This window comes from Drosophila miranda, assembly GCF_003369915.1.
Source record: "Drosophila miranda strain MSH22 chromosome Y unlocalized genomic scaffold, D.miranda_PacBio2.1 Contig_Y1_pilon, whole genome shotgun sequence".
Lineage (NCBI taxonomy): Eukaryota > Metazoa > Arthropoda > Insecta > Diptera > Drosophilidae > Drosophila > Drosophila miranda.
This window is the reverse complement of record NW_022881603.1, coordinates 6129351-6146574: the sequence shown is the minus strand read 5'-3', so window position 1 is coordinate 6146574 and position 17224 is coordinate 6129351. Positions and strand designations below refer to the sequence as shown.

Sequence of the window (17224 nt, the reverse complement as noted above, 5' to 3'; positions counted from 1 at the left end):
ATTAAACTATTATCATTTGGGGGGTTACACGATAGAAATAATTTCGATAATAAACGAGGGGGAACGTTGTGAGTTGCTGCGGACACCGCAACTCTACGGTTATACCCGATACTAAGTCAGTATGGCTCTCCTCCGTCAGACGCCGCTAATATTAAACGACACGACAAAGAGTGCGTGCGAGAGAGACAGAAAATCAGTCTGAGCCTGACGTCGGGCGCTGCGTAGCCACTGCAAATTGATTTGTTCCTATTGGCTATAAAAATTATCTGATCTGATCCAGATTCAGCAATCTGATAGATATGGTCATTATCTATGATTCTGCGTTTTTAGTTTTCTCGAATGTGCAATATTGTGGATGCAACAGATTTTCGTCCTTTGTGTGGGCGGAAGGGGGTGGGGCGAAATTTTGAGATACAGGTTTTATAGTAAGATCTAACAGGAGTGCGGATACCAAATTTGGTTACTCTAGCCTTAATAGTCTCTGAGATTTTTGAATATCCCCAGATTTTCATCCTTTGCGGGGGCGGAAGGGGGTGTGGCGAAATTTTGAAACAAACTTGTCTCGGTCCGATATATTAGGAGTGTGGATACCAAATTTCGTTGCTCTAGCTTTTGTAGTCTCTGAGATCTAGGCGCTAATGTTTTACTCTAAGCAAAGCCGCCTATGCTACGTGTGTGTTAGAGAGAGACAGGGCGAGAAAAAATGAAATTGTTTTCTTGATACTGGCTATAATAATAATACGATCCAATTCAGATTCCGCAGTCTTAAAGATATGGTCATTCTCTACAACTCTACGTTTTTGGTTTTCTCATATCTTTAAAATTGTGGATGCCACAGATTTTCGTCCTTTGTGGGGGCGGAAGTGGGCGGGGCGAAGTTTTGAAATATTTTTGTAGCAGTGACATATCACAGAAGTCTGGATCCAAAACATCGTTGCTCTAGCTCTTATAGTCTTTGAGCACTAGGCGCTGAAGGGGACGGACAGACGGACAGACAGACAGGGCTCAATCGACTCGGCTATTGATGCTGGTCAAGAATATATATACTTTATGGGGTCGGAAACGATTCCTTCTGGACGTTACACACATCCACTTTTACCACAAATCTAATATACCCCAATACTCATTTTGAGTTTCGGGTATAATTAGTATACTTTAATTTCAATTTTGCACATTCCACAGCATGAGAGTTTATCCAAATTACAAGGTGCTCGCTTCGATATGTGGGATATTGTGTAGGCCGGTGTCTGGATTGGACCAGTAATAGTAGGGGGGACCTTGGCTGAAGCAATATTTCATGTCCAGAGTCTCCCCATGGTCCACATAATACATAAGGTAAAAATTGCACATTTCATCTTCGTTGGTGGGGCTGCAAAGGACATGAAAATGTAGTTCCTGGCGGTAGAAACGGTACACGAGTGCGTGCATGATAGATATGATTTACATACCCAATTTTAGTTATCCGATGACGGGTATTTTTGATGGTACACCTCATGGCGAGCTGATCGCCGCTCAAAATGGGTTCGGTGTTCGTGACATTGTAAAACATCTGAGGCGTAAGCGGATCCCGCTTTCCAAGTTGAAACCATTCTTGAATTCCCTCGCTATTCGATCGCACTCTATATCCAGCCACAACCTTTCCCATTTCATGAGTGTGCACACGATAGGCAAATGGAAATAGTACTTTATTCTCAGTTATTTCGCAAGCTGATTCCATGTGCTCTGTTTTCATTGCGGGAATCATTCCGTCTGTGCCCAATAATAGTGTGCCAGCTAACTTTTGAAGGCTGTTGAGAAAGTGTGTAAGACCCTAATGCAATCGCTTAAAACGGAAGAGCAGACTTACGGCTTTTCTGTGTAGTCTAGGAACACGCCAGAGTCATCGGTGGAACCATCTGGAAACCAAAACAAAAACTCGTTTTACTCGTATGAGTACCACCCTCCCACTGAGAAAACTTGTTGTTTACTCACCCTTGAATCTGTCAACGTGAGCGTAGTGCACTTGCAGTACCAAATACTTGGTTGGCGAGTCCTTGCCAACCTTAAAGCCAACACCCGCAGGCAAACTTACCTTTTGGGCATCTCTCGCCCATGCATATAGGATCTAAGTTGAGAGCAAATATATACCATACACACATTAATTTGGTAGGCACTTTAGAAATGTGCACAATTAATAGTAAGCCACGAGCAACCTCGAATCTACATATAGCTACTCCGCACAGTGTAATCAGTTAACCAGAACAAAATGTCTGCATATGTATGTACATATGTATGTACATATGTAGGCATTTGCTTACGAGGTTAAAGTCAAGGACTGGTTACATTACAGCTTTTGCCTTGAACACAGTAAACCATTTACGTATTAAAAATGTAATGGAATCACTATCGTAGTAGTATCTATCAGAATGAGTTATATTTAGTTTTATTTACGTATTTTTATAGTAAGGAATTAGTATTGTTTTGATTCTAAAATCCCCTTTGGACATTGCAAATTTTGAATCTGTAAGTTTTTCACCAAGAACTTAGCTATACATACATATATTGTTATATATGTTATATGTAGTTTAGAGGCTACCCCATAGGTATTTGAAATATGGCCCCTACGATCTGCTGCAAGTGCGATAAAGAAATCGACGACCAGGCAATATGCAGCTCTGGCATGTCGTACCATCCGGAGCACTTCACATGTACAGAGTGTGAGAAGCCCATAGGAATGTCGGAGTTTAAGCTTCTGAAAAACGAGCTGGTTTGCAGCGAGTGCTTTCTGGAAAAGCATGCCCCCAGGTGCTATGCCTGCGGCTCTCTTATTCTGGAGCGTGCCATTGCTGCGGTTGGACGCAAGTGGCACGAAGAGTGTTTCAAGTGCGTCGGGTGCTGTCAAAACCTGTTGACTTCGACGTTCTTCGAAGTCAACGGGTATCTGTTCTGTAAGGATGACTTCCGGGAAGCCTTTTCGTCCCGTTGCGCCGGCTGTGGAAAGCCCATCGACAAGAAAGCCATAGTCGCCTTGAACACGAAATGGCACCCTCGTTGCTTCGAGTGCTTTAACTGCGGAGAGCGTATTGCCACTGATAACTTCAATATCGAGAACGGAAACCCGTTCTGCCTAAAGTGCAGTAGAGAACCCACCCGAAATCAAATTACAAATTAAATTTTTCTCAAATTTAAACTGTTAAAAAGGATTTTGTTAGCTTCTATCAGACTACAGGTTCCCAATCGAAGGATTTTCACATTTACCTGAGAGTGAGAACGAGGTCCGCAGGGGCTGGCCTTTTCCTCAGCCGTTGCTTGTGCCATTTCTCCGCAGTTCCTGTTTCAGAGAAAATATATACGTTATGTTATTGGTTGTACAAGTTTATTGAAAAACGAGGGGGAACGTTGTGAGTTGCTGCGGACACCGCAACGCTACAGTTATACCCGATACTAAGTCAGTATGGCTCTCCTCCGGCAGACGCTGCTAATATTAAACGACACGACAAAGATTGCGTGCGAGAGAGACAGAAAATCAGTCTGAGCGTGACGTCGGGCGCTGCGTAGCCACTGCAAATTGATTTGTTCCTTTTGGCTATAAAAATTATCTGATCTGATCCAGATGCAGCAATCTGATAGATATGGTCATTATCTATGATTCTGCGTTTTTAGTTTTCTTGAATCTGCAATATTGTGGATGCAACAGATTTTCGTCCTTTGTGGGGGCGGAAGGGGGTGGGGCGAAATTTTGAGATATACGTTTTAAAGTGAGATCTAACCGGATACCAAATTTGGTTACTCTAGCCTTAATAGTCTCTGAGATTTGTGAATATCCCCAGATTTTCATCCTTTGCGGGGCGGAAGGGGGTGTGGCGAAATTTTGAAACAAACTCGTCTCGGTCCGATATATTAGGAGTGTGGATACCAAATTTGGTTGCTCTAGCTTTTATAGTCTCTGAGATCTAGGCGCTAATGTTTTACTCTAAGCAAAGCCGGCTATGCTACGTGTGTGTTAGAGAGAGACAGGGCGAGAAAAAATGAAATTGTTTTCTTGATGCTGGCTATAATAATAATACGATCTTATTCAAATTCTGCAGTCTAAAAGATATGGTCATTCTCTACGATTCTGCGTTTTTGGTTTTCTTATATCTTTAAAATTGTGGATGCCACAGATTTTCGTCCTTTGTGGGGGCGGAAGTGGGCGGGGCGAAGTTTTGAAATTTTTGTAGCAGTGACATCACAGAAGTCTGGATCCAAAACATCGTTGCTCTAGCTCTTATAGTCTTTGAGCACTAGGCGCTAATAGGGACGGACAGACGGACGGACGGACGGACGGACGGACAGACAGACAGGGCTCAATCGACTCGGCTATTGATGCTGATCAAGAATATATATACGTTATGGGGTCGGAAACGATTCCTTCTGGACGTTACACACATCCACTTTTACCACAAATCTAATATACCCCAATACTCATTTTGAGTATCGGGTATAAAAACTCACCAAGTGCTTTTGGTTGTTCCTGGCTCGCCACACCCGTACAGGAGCATGTGATGAGCCGTGTTCATGGTTGCATTCGGATTAAATCCAACTTTAGAAAAATAATGAAATTTCAAAATGTTTAATGGAAAGCTTCTATGACTTTTTGACGTACCAATATAGTATGTGGTAGTTGGATCGACTTTTATTGGAGTGCACAAGTACAAATCCGGCTATATGTTAGTAATTAGTCGTACAGAAAAAAACAAACAAAAATAATTTTAGATTAGTTATTTTGAAACAATATGCATACTCGAGGGTGCTTGCAAGTGCAAAGTGTATATTATTAAACGTATTTCCCCCACGCATATATTTTTTTGTATGTACATATGTATTTATGTATCTATCTACAGAGCACCGCGCAACTTGCAGGCCGTGTCCTAGGGCAAATCGCAATCTACAGGTTTCAATGCATCCCATATGGCAAAGTCTATTTGTGTGTATCTACACAGAAATAAAAGAGTAACCAACCATATGGAACAGTGTCTCTGCATAACTTATTCATTTGTACATAATATTATTGCTATTGGATTTTTTGCGGAGCATCTGTAGATTGTTATACATACATACAGGCACATGTAATCAAACTTTTGTGAAAACTGGTATTTGGCACAAACCATATGGCACTTGAAAAAAAAATAATTTCCGCTGTACTACTCACAGTTTTCGGTGAAACCAAGGGCATCAGGAAGGGGAAAGATCCTGTGGAGCCTGTTGCGGATTCATAACTATTCCTTCGGTACATCACCTGGTCCACCAGGCTGTACACACTTATTAAATTGACTAGCAAAACGTAGCAACAGGGCATTGAGATTCCAATCTTTCGAGCCATTTTTGCGTCCTTTTATGTGTCTATATTCTATTTTAATATTAATTAAGGAAATTAAAACAAAGAATCTACGTAGAAGAACTGTTCTGCTCGTTTCGTTTGCCTAGGTTTTAGTTCTGTGTATTTGTGAGATACATTTTGCACACGTAGGCCCAGCTTAGTATATGTGAAAGTTGTTATCGATGTTTAAAACCCACATATCGATAACAGTGATGGAAATATCCACAAACCGCCCTGAACATATGATTTATTTTTAAAAATGCCACAGCGTAATTTTCCCGTTATTTCATGCGTAATATTCTTAACAGAAATAAAATGTCATTAAAAAATGTGCAAGTGAGACCGTATCCAATTTGAATGGCAGTAACATTATGAAAATGATTGTTCGCATGCGCCAACCAATTGATTTTTGTGATAAACACGGTTCCGTTCCCATGTTTTGAGTGTCTTATTTTTATACCCGATACTCAAAATGAGTATATGAGTATATTAGATTTGTGGTAAAAGTGGATGTGTGTAACGTCCAGAAGGAATCGTTTCCGACCCCATAAAGTATATATATTCTTGATCAGCATCAATAGCCGAGTCGATTGAGCCCTGTCTGTATGTCCGTCTGTCCGTCCGTCCGTCCGTCCGTCCGTCCGTCTGTCCGTCCGTCCGTCCGTCCGTCCGTCCGTCCCCTTCAGCGCCTAGTGCTCAAAGACTATAAGAGCTAGAGCAACGATATTTTGGATCCAGATTTCTGTGATATGTCACTGCTTCAAAAATATTTCAAAACTTCGCCCCGCCTACTTCCGCCCCCACAAAGGACGAAAATCTGTGGCATCTACATTTTTAAAGATAGTATAAAACTAAAAACTCAGAATCGTAGAAGATGACTATATCTTCTAGAGTACAAAATCTGAACCAGATCGTATAATTATTATAGCCAGAATGAAGAAAAAAATTTCATTCTTTCTCGCTCTGTCTCTCTCTAACACACAGGTTTCATGGTCGGTTTTGCCAATTGCAAAATATGAGTTCAAGGATCTCAGAACCTATAAGAGCCAGAGCAACCAAATTTGGTATCCACACTCCTGTGATATCGGACCTTGACCGTTTTGTGTCAAAATTTCGCCACACCCCCTTCCGCCCACGCAAAGGACGAAAATCTGGGGCATCCACAAATCTCAGAGACTATTAAGGCTAGAGTAACCAAATTTGGTATCCGCACTTCTGTTAGATCTCACTATAAAACGTATATCTCAGAATTTCGCCCCACCCCCTTCCGCCCCCACAAAGGACGAAAATCTGTTGCATCCACACAATTGCACATTCGAGAAAATTAAAAACGCAGAATCATAGATAATTACCATATCTATCAGATTGCTGAATCTGGATCAGATCGGATCATTTTTGTAGCCAAAAGGAACAAATCAATTTGCAGTGGCTACGCAGCGCCCGACGGCACGCTCAGACTGATTTTCTGTCTCTCTCGCACGCACTCTTTGTCGTGTCGTTTAATATTAGCGGCGTCTGCCGGAGGAGAGCCATACTGACTTAGTATCGGGTATAACTGTAGAGTGTGACTGTAGAGTCACAACGTTCCACCTCGTTTGATATTATTGTAGGCTGCTTCAAATTATAAGATTGCACAAGCTGAGCTGGAAAATATTTTAACTATAAATGGCGGATCAATGCGGCATGGTGGAACCTACTAATGGTATGCCCCCATAAACCCAGTCCATATATTGACCCTGGTGCAGCTATGGATTTGTTTTGATTTTGCCATTAAGAATTAAACATATAAAAAAAGGTTAAAAGCGTTTACTATATATTCTTCAATGGAATGTCAATCAGTTTTTTGACAACAAAATTAATCAAGTAACAGCAAATAGTAGCTGAATGATATATTATTTGCAAAAAATGCGGATTTCTTTTAATTAGTGGCAAATTATATGTATTTCAGGCGAAAGCAGTTGTTCCCGCTCCTATCAAGACACATCGAGTATTTTAAATATGATGGATCCAAACGCCTTTAATATGCCGCCTCCCAACTTACATTCGTCGAAGGGGATAAACCCGAATAAGGCGATATTTACTATAGACTCAAATAACGGACAGATCTTAATTGTGAACAACAAAGCATGCCACTTGTTGGGATATACGTCGCAGGAGTTACGGAACAAAAGTTTTTTTGATTTACTAAATTGTAAAACGGAAAGTCACATTTCGTCATTGGCGGAAATGCAGATTGATGTCGATGAGGGAAGAGTTCTCCTGCTCAGTGGCAAAGTGATAGAAATGAAGACAAAACAGAGCACTAAGATATTGGTCTCGCTCTGGATTCGACAAATAGACAACGAAGGACGGAACATAGCTGTCGCCGAGCCGGTTCAGAGACACATTTGCCAAATAGGCATTGACCGCTTAGGTGCGATAACAATGGCTGACGCTGCCACTGCGACAATATTCCTTTATTACTCCACCGAAGACGTCGTTGGAGTGAACATTACAACACTAATACCCTTCATAAAACTCCCAGATCCGGACAGTAGAGAGATATCAAAGAACCTGCGCAAGCAGAGAGCCACAGGACGCACCACAGACAATGTTAAATTTCCGCTCTGCTTGCTTATAACTACACCGGAAGTGATTGGTTCTTCAACAACGCATTCTTGCAATACGTGCTTCAACATAACCGTGTGGGTTTTCCAAAATCTGAGTGGGCTTATTGTGGTAGATGAAATAGGCAACATTCAGACTTGCAATCAGCCGTTCTCTATGTTGATGTTCGGATACGGCCAGGAAAAAATAACAAAAATGCATATATCTTCAATTTTACCTAACTTCGGCAAAGATTTCCGCGAAGATAAAAGCCCAAACGTCTCGAATACATCCATTACCAGCAATGATTGGGAGGCCGATACAGATCCGTTTATCGTTGATAACGAGTCCTCACTTCAATCTTGTAAAAAACTGTCCGCAATCCCACCTGCAAGTGAACATTCTCTCAACGACGCGGGACTGAATGGCGGAACCCACTTAAGCTGTAACCAGGAGGGTAACAGCGACATGATTTCCGATATTCGACCACCCGAAGACATTACAATAGATGACATTTTGACACTAGTGAATCCCTCGAAAAAGTTCCCCTCTGACGAGTATGATGAGTCGCTATCCCACCTAAATGAAATGAGCTGGGACAAGGTGAAGTCCCAATCTATAGAGGCTTGTGATGCTTCAAGCAGTAATCCAGCCACGAGGCTACTCAGTTCGATTAATGGAAACTTTCTGGGAGAGGCGATTCACGCTGATGGTACTGTCATAGACGTTGTGTATTCGGTATTGCTCCATGTGTTGCCCTGCTCCCGCCGAGTGTATTGCATTTGGGTGTGTCGAGACCCCTCCAATCGCTTAGAGAGCGACAAGTACAACTATGCCAATCTCACATCAACATTCAACAGCATGGCAAGCACTATCGAGCAGTCCCTGGGACAAGTAATTAAGACAACAGCAGCTCAGAATTCCAGCAGACCAAATTCTCTCTCATTGATGTCCAAATACGAAGACGAGCTGTACTCGGGGGACTATAGCAAGCACTACACTTCGATCCGGCAAATTGGCAAGGGAGCTTACGGCTATGTTAATATGGCTTTTCGGAACACTGATCGGCTATTGGTTATAACAAAGTTTATTTTGAAGGAGAAACTTTGCCCTCAATTTATGATTAAGAACCGGGATGGTAAGGAAGTTCCTATCGAGATCCACCTCCTGCAGACCTTAGATCACAAGAATATAGTATCGGTGTTAGATGTTTTTGAGAATGATTTATTCTACCAGCTGGTGATGGAGAAACACGGTTCGGGAATGGACCTATGGACGTTCATTGAACGACGGCCTTTAATGGAGGAGAAGTTGGGAAGCTATATTTTCCGGCAAATTGCGGATGCCGTCTATTATTTGCATGAGCAGAAAATACTCCATCGTGATATAAAGGACGAGAATATAATCATTGATCATCATTTTAACATAAAGCTAATAGATTTCGGTTCAGCGACATTCATGGAAGAAGGTAAATACTTTTCAACGTTTTATGGAACGACCGAGTACTGCAGTCCCGAAGTCCTGGCTGGCAATAGATATGTCGGTCCCGAGCTTGAAATGTGGGCCCTCGGCGTCACTCTGTACGTCTTAATGTTTTTCGAGAACCCATTTATCGGCGTCGAAGATACTGTAAAGGCAGAAGTCCAAATACCAAAGATGGTATCGGAGCAGCTGAGTCGTCTTTTGACCTCCATGCTGAACAAAGACCCCAAATACCGCTGCACAATGCTGCAGCTAGTAAACGATCCCTGGCTCACGCAAGAAGTCAATTCTTCGCTCTTTAATTTTTCATGGATTGTTCCGTGCAAGGCGCATGAGGAAGAACCGGACACTCATTTCATGGGCTACTACTCCAGCACATCAGTGTTGTCAACCATTTCGCCGCAGGAGAGCTTCTCCCATATTGAAGACTGCTCCATAGGCGGGCCAGACGAGGACACAAAGCTGACGGCAACACAAAAAACAGGCATAAAACTATGGAAAAATAATGAAGGTAAGCGATGCAATCCCTATTAATTTTTTTATTTTATTGACAAGTAATTTTGGTTCTGTCCATGCCACAGATAAGCACAATAAGATGGAAACACTTTATGCGAAGCAATTTCAATTTAATTCCTCAATCAGTAATCATGAACTGAGATTATCGCTTCCTGCTGCGAGCCACACTGAGACAGGAAAACAAATATGCTCTTCAAAATCGGAAAACGACATATTTAAACACAAACTTGAACCATGCGTCTCTACCTATAACGTAGTTAGCTTGCACGACGTTAACACAAAACCTAGAACCCTAAATTTGAAGTAATATGATTTTGGTTTTATTATGTGTGTAAATTATTATGAGTGTCACCAATGTAAATAGCGGTATATGTGAAGAAGACAATTAAACAAAGGTCCTGGAATCTTTTAAAATTAACAAAATAAATCGAATATGTATATTACTGCTACTATCACAGTCTTTATGTTCGAATCGGGGAATCCACCATCCACCAAATACACGTCACTCGTAGATCGGGGGAGATATAGGTTAAATGCCAATAGCTAATGTCTTACTTGGGAGATCCCAGTTAAAATCATCCTGTTGCTTGTTAATTTCATTCAGCGGCGGTAACGATACTATACTGGTACCGTAGTTGTAAAAAATGTCCAACATATTATAGCGCAACAAATAACTGAATAACATTTTAATTGCATCATATGGAATTGTCAGATAATTAACACCTACACACATAGATATATTTGACTACGAAAAGTAAGCTGTAACTTAATATCTGTTTTAAAACAATGTATGCTTGTGCGACTGGATTGGATTGTGTTTACTGTATGCAAAAAGCTCATATGAAATTGCGTGGTATTTCCATTTTTTGTTCAAAGCCATGGTTTGACATATTATAACTTTGGCCAATTCGTAGTACATTGAGCCAGTTACCAACGATTGCTTAGTGAATACACCTCACAAACTTTATACAAATACAATATATAATACGTAATCACATGTATACTCTAAAATGTTTCTAAAATATTGTATTGGCGATGTCGTATTTACGGTCCCAATATCCTTCAGTATAGTTCCAATCTTCGGTTTTGGTGTGGGGGTTGGTTATATGCTTAAACCATTTAAAAATAAGAATATTTCGTCATATTTTAGCTGTAGATCGTGTAATTTATGGGTAAGATTGTTACCTTGGTGTCCAAGTATTGCCATTAGTGGTTTTTCGATGCTTGCGAGTGTGTCTTTGCTTTTCTTCTAGGCGAGTCTTCTCCTTAGATGCACCATCTAAATTTCCTTCTTCGAGGTATAATATATCAGGTCGCAGACGCGAGTCGGTAGGGCAAAGTGTTAGCGGTGGTTTCATATTTTTATCCATAGCATTAAGCTGCAGCGCAAAGTTTGTAAATTGGTAGTACTGCAAAGATAAGGTTGTTGAAAATAAAATCATATTAGATTGCCAATAAATGTATACAATCATATTGTACCTCGTTGCAGTTGGAAGGTCGTGGCTTGCAACTCCATAATACGGTGGAGTCTGGTACATCAAGCAAATATGCAGAGTCGCTCTTTGGTATGTCATTTGTCTCTTGATCAAGAGGTGGAATGTTGTCGCTCTACGAAATATTTGGATGTTAAAAAAAACGTATGTTTTTGGGATTCTCGAACTTACATCTTGTATGGACATGCTGCGAAAAGAGCTTAGCTTAAAGCTGTTCAATTTAGAAAACATTCTCTTTGGGGTTCCATCAGGTGAATCACCCGAATCACCACCGTCATTTTTTCTGGTTCCCAGTTTCATATATTGCGCATAGGATTCCGCAGAGCAACATTTGATAAAGTCTGTCCATTTACCATACAGAAAGAATATATTCTTTTCGCTAAAAATATGTGATTTAAAAATTAAGATTCATTCATCCGAGTTTTTCGCATCCTTTACCTTGAATCCTTTATACGCGGACGATGTTGCCATAGCATTCTCCGGAAAATTTCCGCAGACATTGTGTGAGTGCATGACAAGTACTCTCACGAAAATGTCGAAATGGGCAGACAAATGCGGGTTAGGCGTCAACCCGTCTAAAACGGAACTGGTGCTTTTCACTCGGAAGTACAAAGTTCAGGTACTGATTCCCCAAGACTATGTGGGGAAACGCTAGTCTTCAGCAACAACGCCAAGTATCTTGGCCTAATCCTCGATAGAAAGCTCGATTGGATAGAGGATAGAGTAAAGAAGGCCACAGTGGCCCTCTATACTTGCAGGAAAGCCATCGGACTAAAATGGGGAATGACCCCCTATATAGTTCGGTGGCTCTACACCGCCATCATACGACCAATCATGCTCTATGGAGTGGTGGTATGGTGGCCAGCCTTGGACAGAAGGACATGCCTCAATAAACTCAGCAGAGTTCAACGCATGGCAGAGCTATGCATAACTGGCGGGCTACGCACTACTCCAGGGGAAGCCCTGGATACTGTGCTGGACCTCCTCCCTGTGGATCTCATGGGAAAGAAGGTGGCAACACTTTCCGCCCTCAGAATGAGAGAAGCCAGACTGTGGAAAGCATCCGCGGTTGGGCACTCGGGAATCCTGATGAGACTCCCGCAATTACCAGAGAGGACAGATTACTGTATCCCCAGTGATCACCTCTCGACGCCCTTCCAGGTATCAATCCCATCTAGGGAGGACTGGGAGATGGGCGAACCAGGACCTGCAAATGCGGTCCACTTCTACACTGATGGCTCAAAGCTAGACGGCCGCGTGGGAGGCGGAGTCTACTGCAGCGAGCTGAACATCAGTCATTGCTTCAGGCTCCCGGATCACTGTAGTGTGTTCCAAGCGGAGGTTGAAGCCATCAAGGAGGCCATTTCGATCGTCTCCAAATTACTTCTAGATACGCACTTAGTGTGCGTCTTCTCGGACAGCCAAGCAGCTATCAAAGCTCTAGGCTCAATATCGTCGAACTCAGCGACTGTAAATGACTGCCGCAGGTCTCTGCACGAGATCGCAGAGCAGTTAGATCTCTTCCTTATATGGGTCCCCGGCCACAGGGACATCGAGGGGAATGACGCCGCCGACGAGCTAGCCAGGCAGGGTACTACGATTCCTCTCCTACCGGAGAGGGAGCAAGTAGCGATGCCCTTGGCTACGTGCAGGCTCCTAACGCACGAATTGTTCGAGCAAAATGCCAATAGGAGATGGCAGCAAACCGTTTCCTGTAAAGTCTCAAGATTGATATGGCCATATCGATCGAAGAAGCGCTCAGCAGAGCTGTATAAACTCAGCAGAGCACAGTGCTCTGCAGTTACTAGAGCCATTACGGGACACTGGCAGATCGGCACTCACGCCTCTAGACTGTCAATCCCTCATAACGACTTCTGCAGGAGTTGTCGCGACGAGGAGGAGGAGGAATCGGTCCCCCACTTTTTCTGCCACTGCCCAGCCCTTGGAAATCGTCGTCTTCGTATTCTCGGGGCCGCTTTCCTCACGGACATTTCGAACCTGTCCGTAATCAAACCAGGGACCTTGTCCAAATACATCCAAGCCACCGGATGGGACTGCCCTTAACCTGCAGTAGTATGCTCTCCCGGTTCGGGCAACGCGAAGGGGCACATGCCCATGCGGAAACACAACGGACCTTTTATAGGTCCAAGTGAGCTTGGGGGCGGGAGGCTCTTATCCCCCCCCCCCCCTCCCGGCTACCGCCTTAACCTAACCTAACCTACCTTGAATCCCGTACTAAGCCCTCAACTCGATGCAAGTGTTTGGCCCCAGAACCAGCTGATTTAAAAGTTAGGTTCGCAATGTGACCGGTGGAATGATTTGTTATCACCATCTTTCCATACTGCTCAATCCACAGTGTTCCGACTATAATGTTGTGCACGCAACAGTTTACATTAGTCCAGGTGTAAGTTTCCTTCCATCTGACAAAAAGCGGATACCGTTAGCATGATTTAATTAATTTATATGTGCATACCCACTTTGGAAACTCAATGGTGACCGTGCCTTTGGGATTAACTTCCACACTTTTTCCCCAGAACTTAATCTTTGGGTTAATGGAGCCATGGAATTTAAAATCATTGGACTCTGCGTGAAATGCAGAAACTGGTGGATGGTGAGAGACCTGCTCAAAAACTATTCGATAATCGTCTCTCTGCAATTCGTAAGTTTCGCCCAAGAGAGGGTTAAATGGTTTTCCTAGTCTCTCCCAGTTGCATGCCAAAGCAGAAACGGCAAAAGCTAAAAGTATTTAAATGTATTTAATTTATCAATAGAAATTTTATTAAAATTAAAATAATATACTTGGTCACACTTTTCCACTTAACACTTGTTGAAAATACAAAATTTTTGCCGTGAACACCCTGTTATTGTTCAACAAATGCATACTGTTTATTGCTTTAAAATAACTAGTATACGTGAATCATTACTACCTGGCTAGCCGTGAAAGAAGTGAATACCGATTTATTCGGCTGTCTATAAATATGTCATGCGTACAAGCGTACATAAATACTGTATATATGTACTTACATGGTCTGCTTGCTGTGTAATTAAATGAAAATCTACGAACCACTCAATTTAAATACTTGCCTGCAACATATTTCATTCGATCTTCTGGAGTGTCCTGGCGAGCTGCTTGTGTCAAAAGTTGTGCATACTCCATATATTCGAATAGCCTCTGCAGGAAGCTCAGGGGTTCGTTTGGCATTACCGGCATGGTAATTTTACTCAAATCCTTTCCAATGCAGTTCTTGAGGATAGCCCAGATACTTACTTCCCTCCGTGATATCATTGGTTCTGCGAAGGCGAAATGTTATTATTACAACCGAAAGTAATATTTTAATTTTGTATTCTTATAGTTTGAAGGAACGGAACTTACCTTTCGACACGTTCGATAAAATCTTCCTCTGCCATTTTTGAGTTTAATTGAACGTATACTATTGATTGACTTTTGTGCTGTTGGTTTGAACACGTAAACAGTTGAATCTGCTTCTACAAAGACTTATGTGGTAGCGTTGGGAAAAGACATGTGGGAGAATGAGTCCAAACTCTGAAAAGGGTTAAGTAAAGTAGGTAAGGCATTAGATTAGTTAGCTACTTGATTACAGATTCACACATCTATACATACTATATACATACATATGTACGTATGCGTGTCACCAGAAATGTCTATCTGCTTTTGAACCTAGCTGTTAATTGTTGGACTGTAAATCTTGTGACCAAAAAATGTCGTTCATTTATATTCCAAGTGCAAATAAATGCTCTGATGTACAGTCAAGGAAAAAAGTCAACATACAGCACCGATTTTTCAATATTTCGGGTTTTCGCAATGAAAATTAAAAAAGTTGGTATGCCATTATTTAGGACACTTAAAGTTATTATTATTTCAGAAAAAAAACTTAAACAAAAATTATGTATGTATACTAAAGTTACAACGAAAAAACATAAAATGTTCACGGAAAAAAGTGTACATACAGCCTCTATGCTTTTGTATTATAGCAAAGACTATACAATACCAAGATGTTGCATGAGCGACCAAAAAGCTGTTCTATGGCGGGTCCTAACATTAGGACCCAAAAGGCACGAGGGAGCGCGCGGGGTTTCAATTCCTTTTTCGCCTGTACTTCGTCTCTACCGCGACCCCGCTGCCCATCGGTTTCGTCTGTTCGGAAATGCCTTCACCGTCGAAGCGGTGGTCGCGGATCGCCGATGTCTTTGGAGCGGCACAGTGGGACCTTTGGCCGTCTCAGCTTGCTAAATTAGTTAGTTAGTCAATAAATATTTGCACACTGAAAAAATGTTAAACTTTGAGTGCTTATATCTCCTAAACTAAAACTATCTTGAAAATTCGATTGGCAAATTCTCTAACAGATGCGTACATTAAATTTATCTAAAGCACCCATACAATTTTTTGACTATTTCGGCTGAGTCCCCACTGTGCTGCGCCAAAGACATCAGCGACCACGCTGCCCTACGGTTTCGGCACGCAGTCACTGACATGCTTTCAGTGCGCTTGTGTGTGAAGCTAAAAGCCGTACATGCTGCGGGCGAAACCGGCTTATGGCCGTGCCGACCTAGGACATACACACATATACACAACTACAAGCATATTTCTGGGTTGGCTCGAGCTCGTGCTGACCGAAGCCGAGTAGCACTTCGGAGGCGAAGGTAGCGTAAAAGAGAATTTAAGTACTAGCCCCGCGCGCCCCTACCATGAAGCGTCAAACGAAAATTGAAAAAGTATTTGTTCCTCATGCGACGTCTTGGTATTGTATAGTCTTTGATTATAGTCATCTTAATATTAATACTTTTTATACTTTTAATATTTGGTTGGTCCACCATTGGCATCTATTACAGCCTGTAGTCGTCGGGGCATCGATGCCACCAAATTTTCGGTTGTTGTGGGCGGAACTTCGGCCCAAGCTCGAATGAGGGCGGTTTTGAGGCTTTTCCGTACCAATCTTTCTAAAATGTCCCAAAGATGTTCGATTGGGTTAAGGTCTGGAGATTGGGGTGGTGAACGAAGCTGTCTTGGGACATAATACAGCAACCAATCACGCACAACATGTGCGGTGTGCTTTGGATCGTTGTCCTGTTGGAAGATCCAACTGCTTCCAACTATTAATTTAATATACATTCTTAAATTTTCGTGTTGTATCTGCCACTTACTTCTGAGTTTCAGCTTCTTGAAAAAATTTAATCAATAGAGTGATAAGAAAGCTTTTAACAGCTTTGAAAACTGGAGCTTTTCTTCAGAGATGATTTTATTGAATCGATTCATGAGTTCAAGTGTACCGATTTTTATTAACTATAAATACATATACACTCACCTAAAAATACATGCATACATATGTGTGTACGCACACAAATTGGCCTTTATCAATCAATTAATATAGCTGTGGCAGCCGAGTGTTTTGACTCGACAGTAAAATGCCCTTTATTCTGATTTTATTTACGGCGGAGCGGAAAGCTTTAATTCTTGACCAAAATGCATGGCGGTCATAAATGTTTACACATTCTTTGCTCTGTGAAACACCTGATGACCTTTATCTATTTTTGACTCGGGGAAAAAGATATATCTATTAATTTATGGCCGTTTTTCGCGTTTATGGGTTTGTGGAGGGGAGAACGTGGGAGTGCCACGATGAGTCGGCAGCCGTGTGGGCATTTAGAAGTCCAACATTGTAAACAAAAATTCAAGCAATTCAAATCAGAATTTTTTTTAATTAACTAGATAATATATTTATATACATATATAGAACTTTGGATGTTGTATAATTATTTATATTCCATATATACAAGAAATAAAAACAAC

At 41.8% G+C, this 17224-nt stretch overlaps 3 protein-coding genes and 1 pseudogene across 5 annotated transcripts; 2 read left to right on the top strand and 2 right to left on the bottom strand.

The window, feature by feature from the left end:
* Positions 1-1165: 1165 nt before the first annotated feature.
* Positions 1166-5459, bottom strand: LOC117191325 (peptidylglycine alpha-hydroxylating monooxygenase-like). The gene is made up of 8 exons (XM_033396225.1): positions 5171-5459; positions 4625-4682; positions 4474-4561; positions 3238-3310; positions 1972-2104; positions 1847-1895; positions 1449-1787; positions 1166-1369 (listed from the first exon to the last, which is right to left on the bottom strand). Exons 1-8 carry the CDS (start codon positions 5339-5341, stop codon positions 1201-1203), a joined length of 1080 nt encoding a protein of 359 aa, XP_033252116.1. The 5' UTR covers positions 5342-5459; the 3' UTR covers positions 1166-1200.
* LOC117191326 (paxillin homolog 1-like) lies at positions 2358-3172 on the top strand. 3 transcript variants are annotated; one of them, XM_033396229.1, is made up of 2 exons: positions 2358-2502; positions 2583-3172. In XM_033396229.1, exon 2 carries the CDS (start codon positions 2594-2596, stop codon positions 3149-3151), a length of 558 nt encoding a protein of 185 aa, XP_033252120.1. In that variant the 5' UTR covers positions 2358-2502; positions 2583-2593; the 3' UTR covers positions 3152-3172. The 3 variants fall into 3 exon arrangements, with proteins under 3 accessions (XP_033252120.1, XP_033252119.1, XP_033252118.1); XM_033396228.1 differs by having other exon boundaries at positions 2569-3172; XM_033396227.1 differs by having other exon boundaries at positions 2359-2502; positions 2564-3169.
* Positions 5460-6977: 1518 nt separating the features above from the next.
* Positions 6978-10340, top strand: LOC117190474 (PAS domain-containing serine/threonine-protein kinase-like). Its single transcript, XM_033395547.1, has 3 exons — positions 6978-7040; positions 7287-9917; positions 9988-10340. The coding sequence occupies exons 1-3, from the start codon at positions 7004-7006 to the stop codon at positions 10227-10229; spliced, it is 2910 nt and encodes a 969-aa protein (XP_033251438.1). The 5' UTR covers positions 6978-7003; the 3' UTR covers positions 10230-10340.
* Positions 10341-10578: 238 nt separating this feature from the next.
* LOC117190476 lies at positions 10579-14959 on the bottom strand (annotated as a pseudogene).
* Positions 14960-17224: the final 2265 nt, after the last annotated feature.

What these genes read in the sequence shown, in the direction of transcription:
- LOC117191326 (XM_033396229.1), top strand. Translation starts at nt 2,594, where the DNA reads ATGGCCCCTACGATCTGCTGCAAGTGCGATAAAGAAATCGACGACCAG.
- LOC117191325 (XM_033396225.1), bottom strand. Translation starts at nt 5,341, where the DNA reads ATGGCTCGAAAGATTGGAATCTCAATGCCCTGTTGCTACGTTTTGCTA. An exon ending in GGAACAACCAAAAGCACTTG is followed by an intron (nt 3,311 to 4,473) that starts GTGAGTTTTTAT and finishes TCTCTGAAACAG; the next exon opens with GAACTGCGGAGAAATGGCAC. An exon ending in CATCGGATAACTAAAATTGG is followed by an intron (nt 1,370 to 1,448) that starts GTATGTAAATCA and finishes TGTCCTTTGCAG; the next exon opens with CCCCACCAACGAAGATGAAA.
- LOC117190474 (XM_033395547.1), top strand. Translation starts at nt 7,004, where the DNA reads ATGGCGGATCAATGCGGCATGGTGGAACCTACTAATG. An exon ending in CATGGTGGAACCTACTAATG is followed by an intron (nt 7,041 to 7,286) that starts GTATGCCCCCAT and finishes TATGTATTTCAG; the next exon opens with GCGAAAGCAGTTGTTCCCGC. An exon ending in ACTATGGAAAAATAATGAAG is followed by an intron (nt 9,918 to 9,987) that starts GTAAGCGATGCA and finishes TCCATGCCACAG; the next exon opens with ATAAGCACAATAAGATGGAA.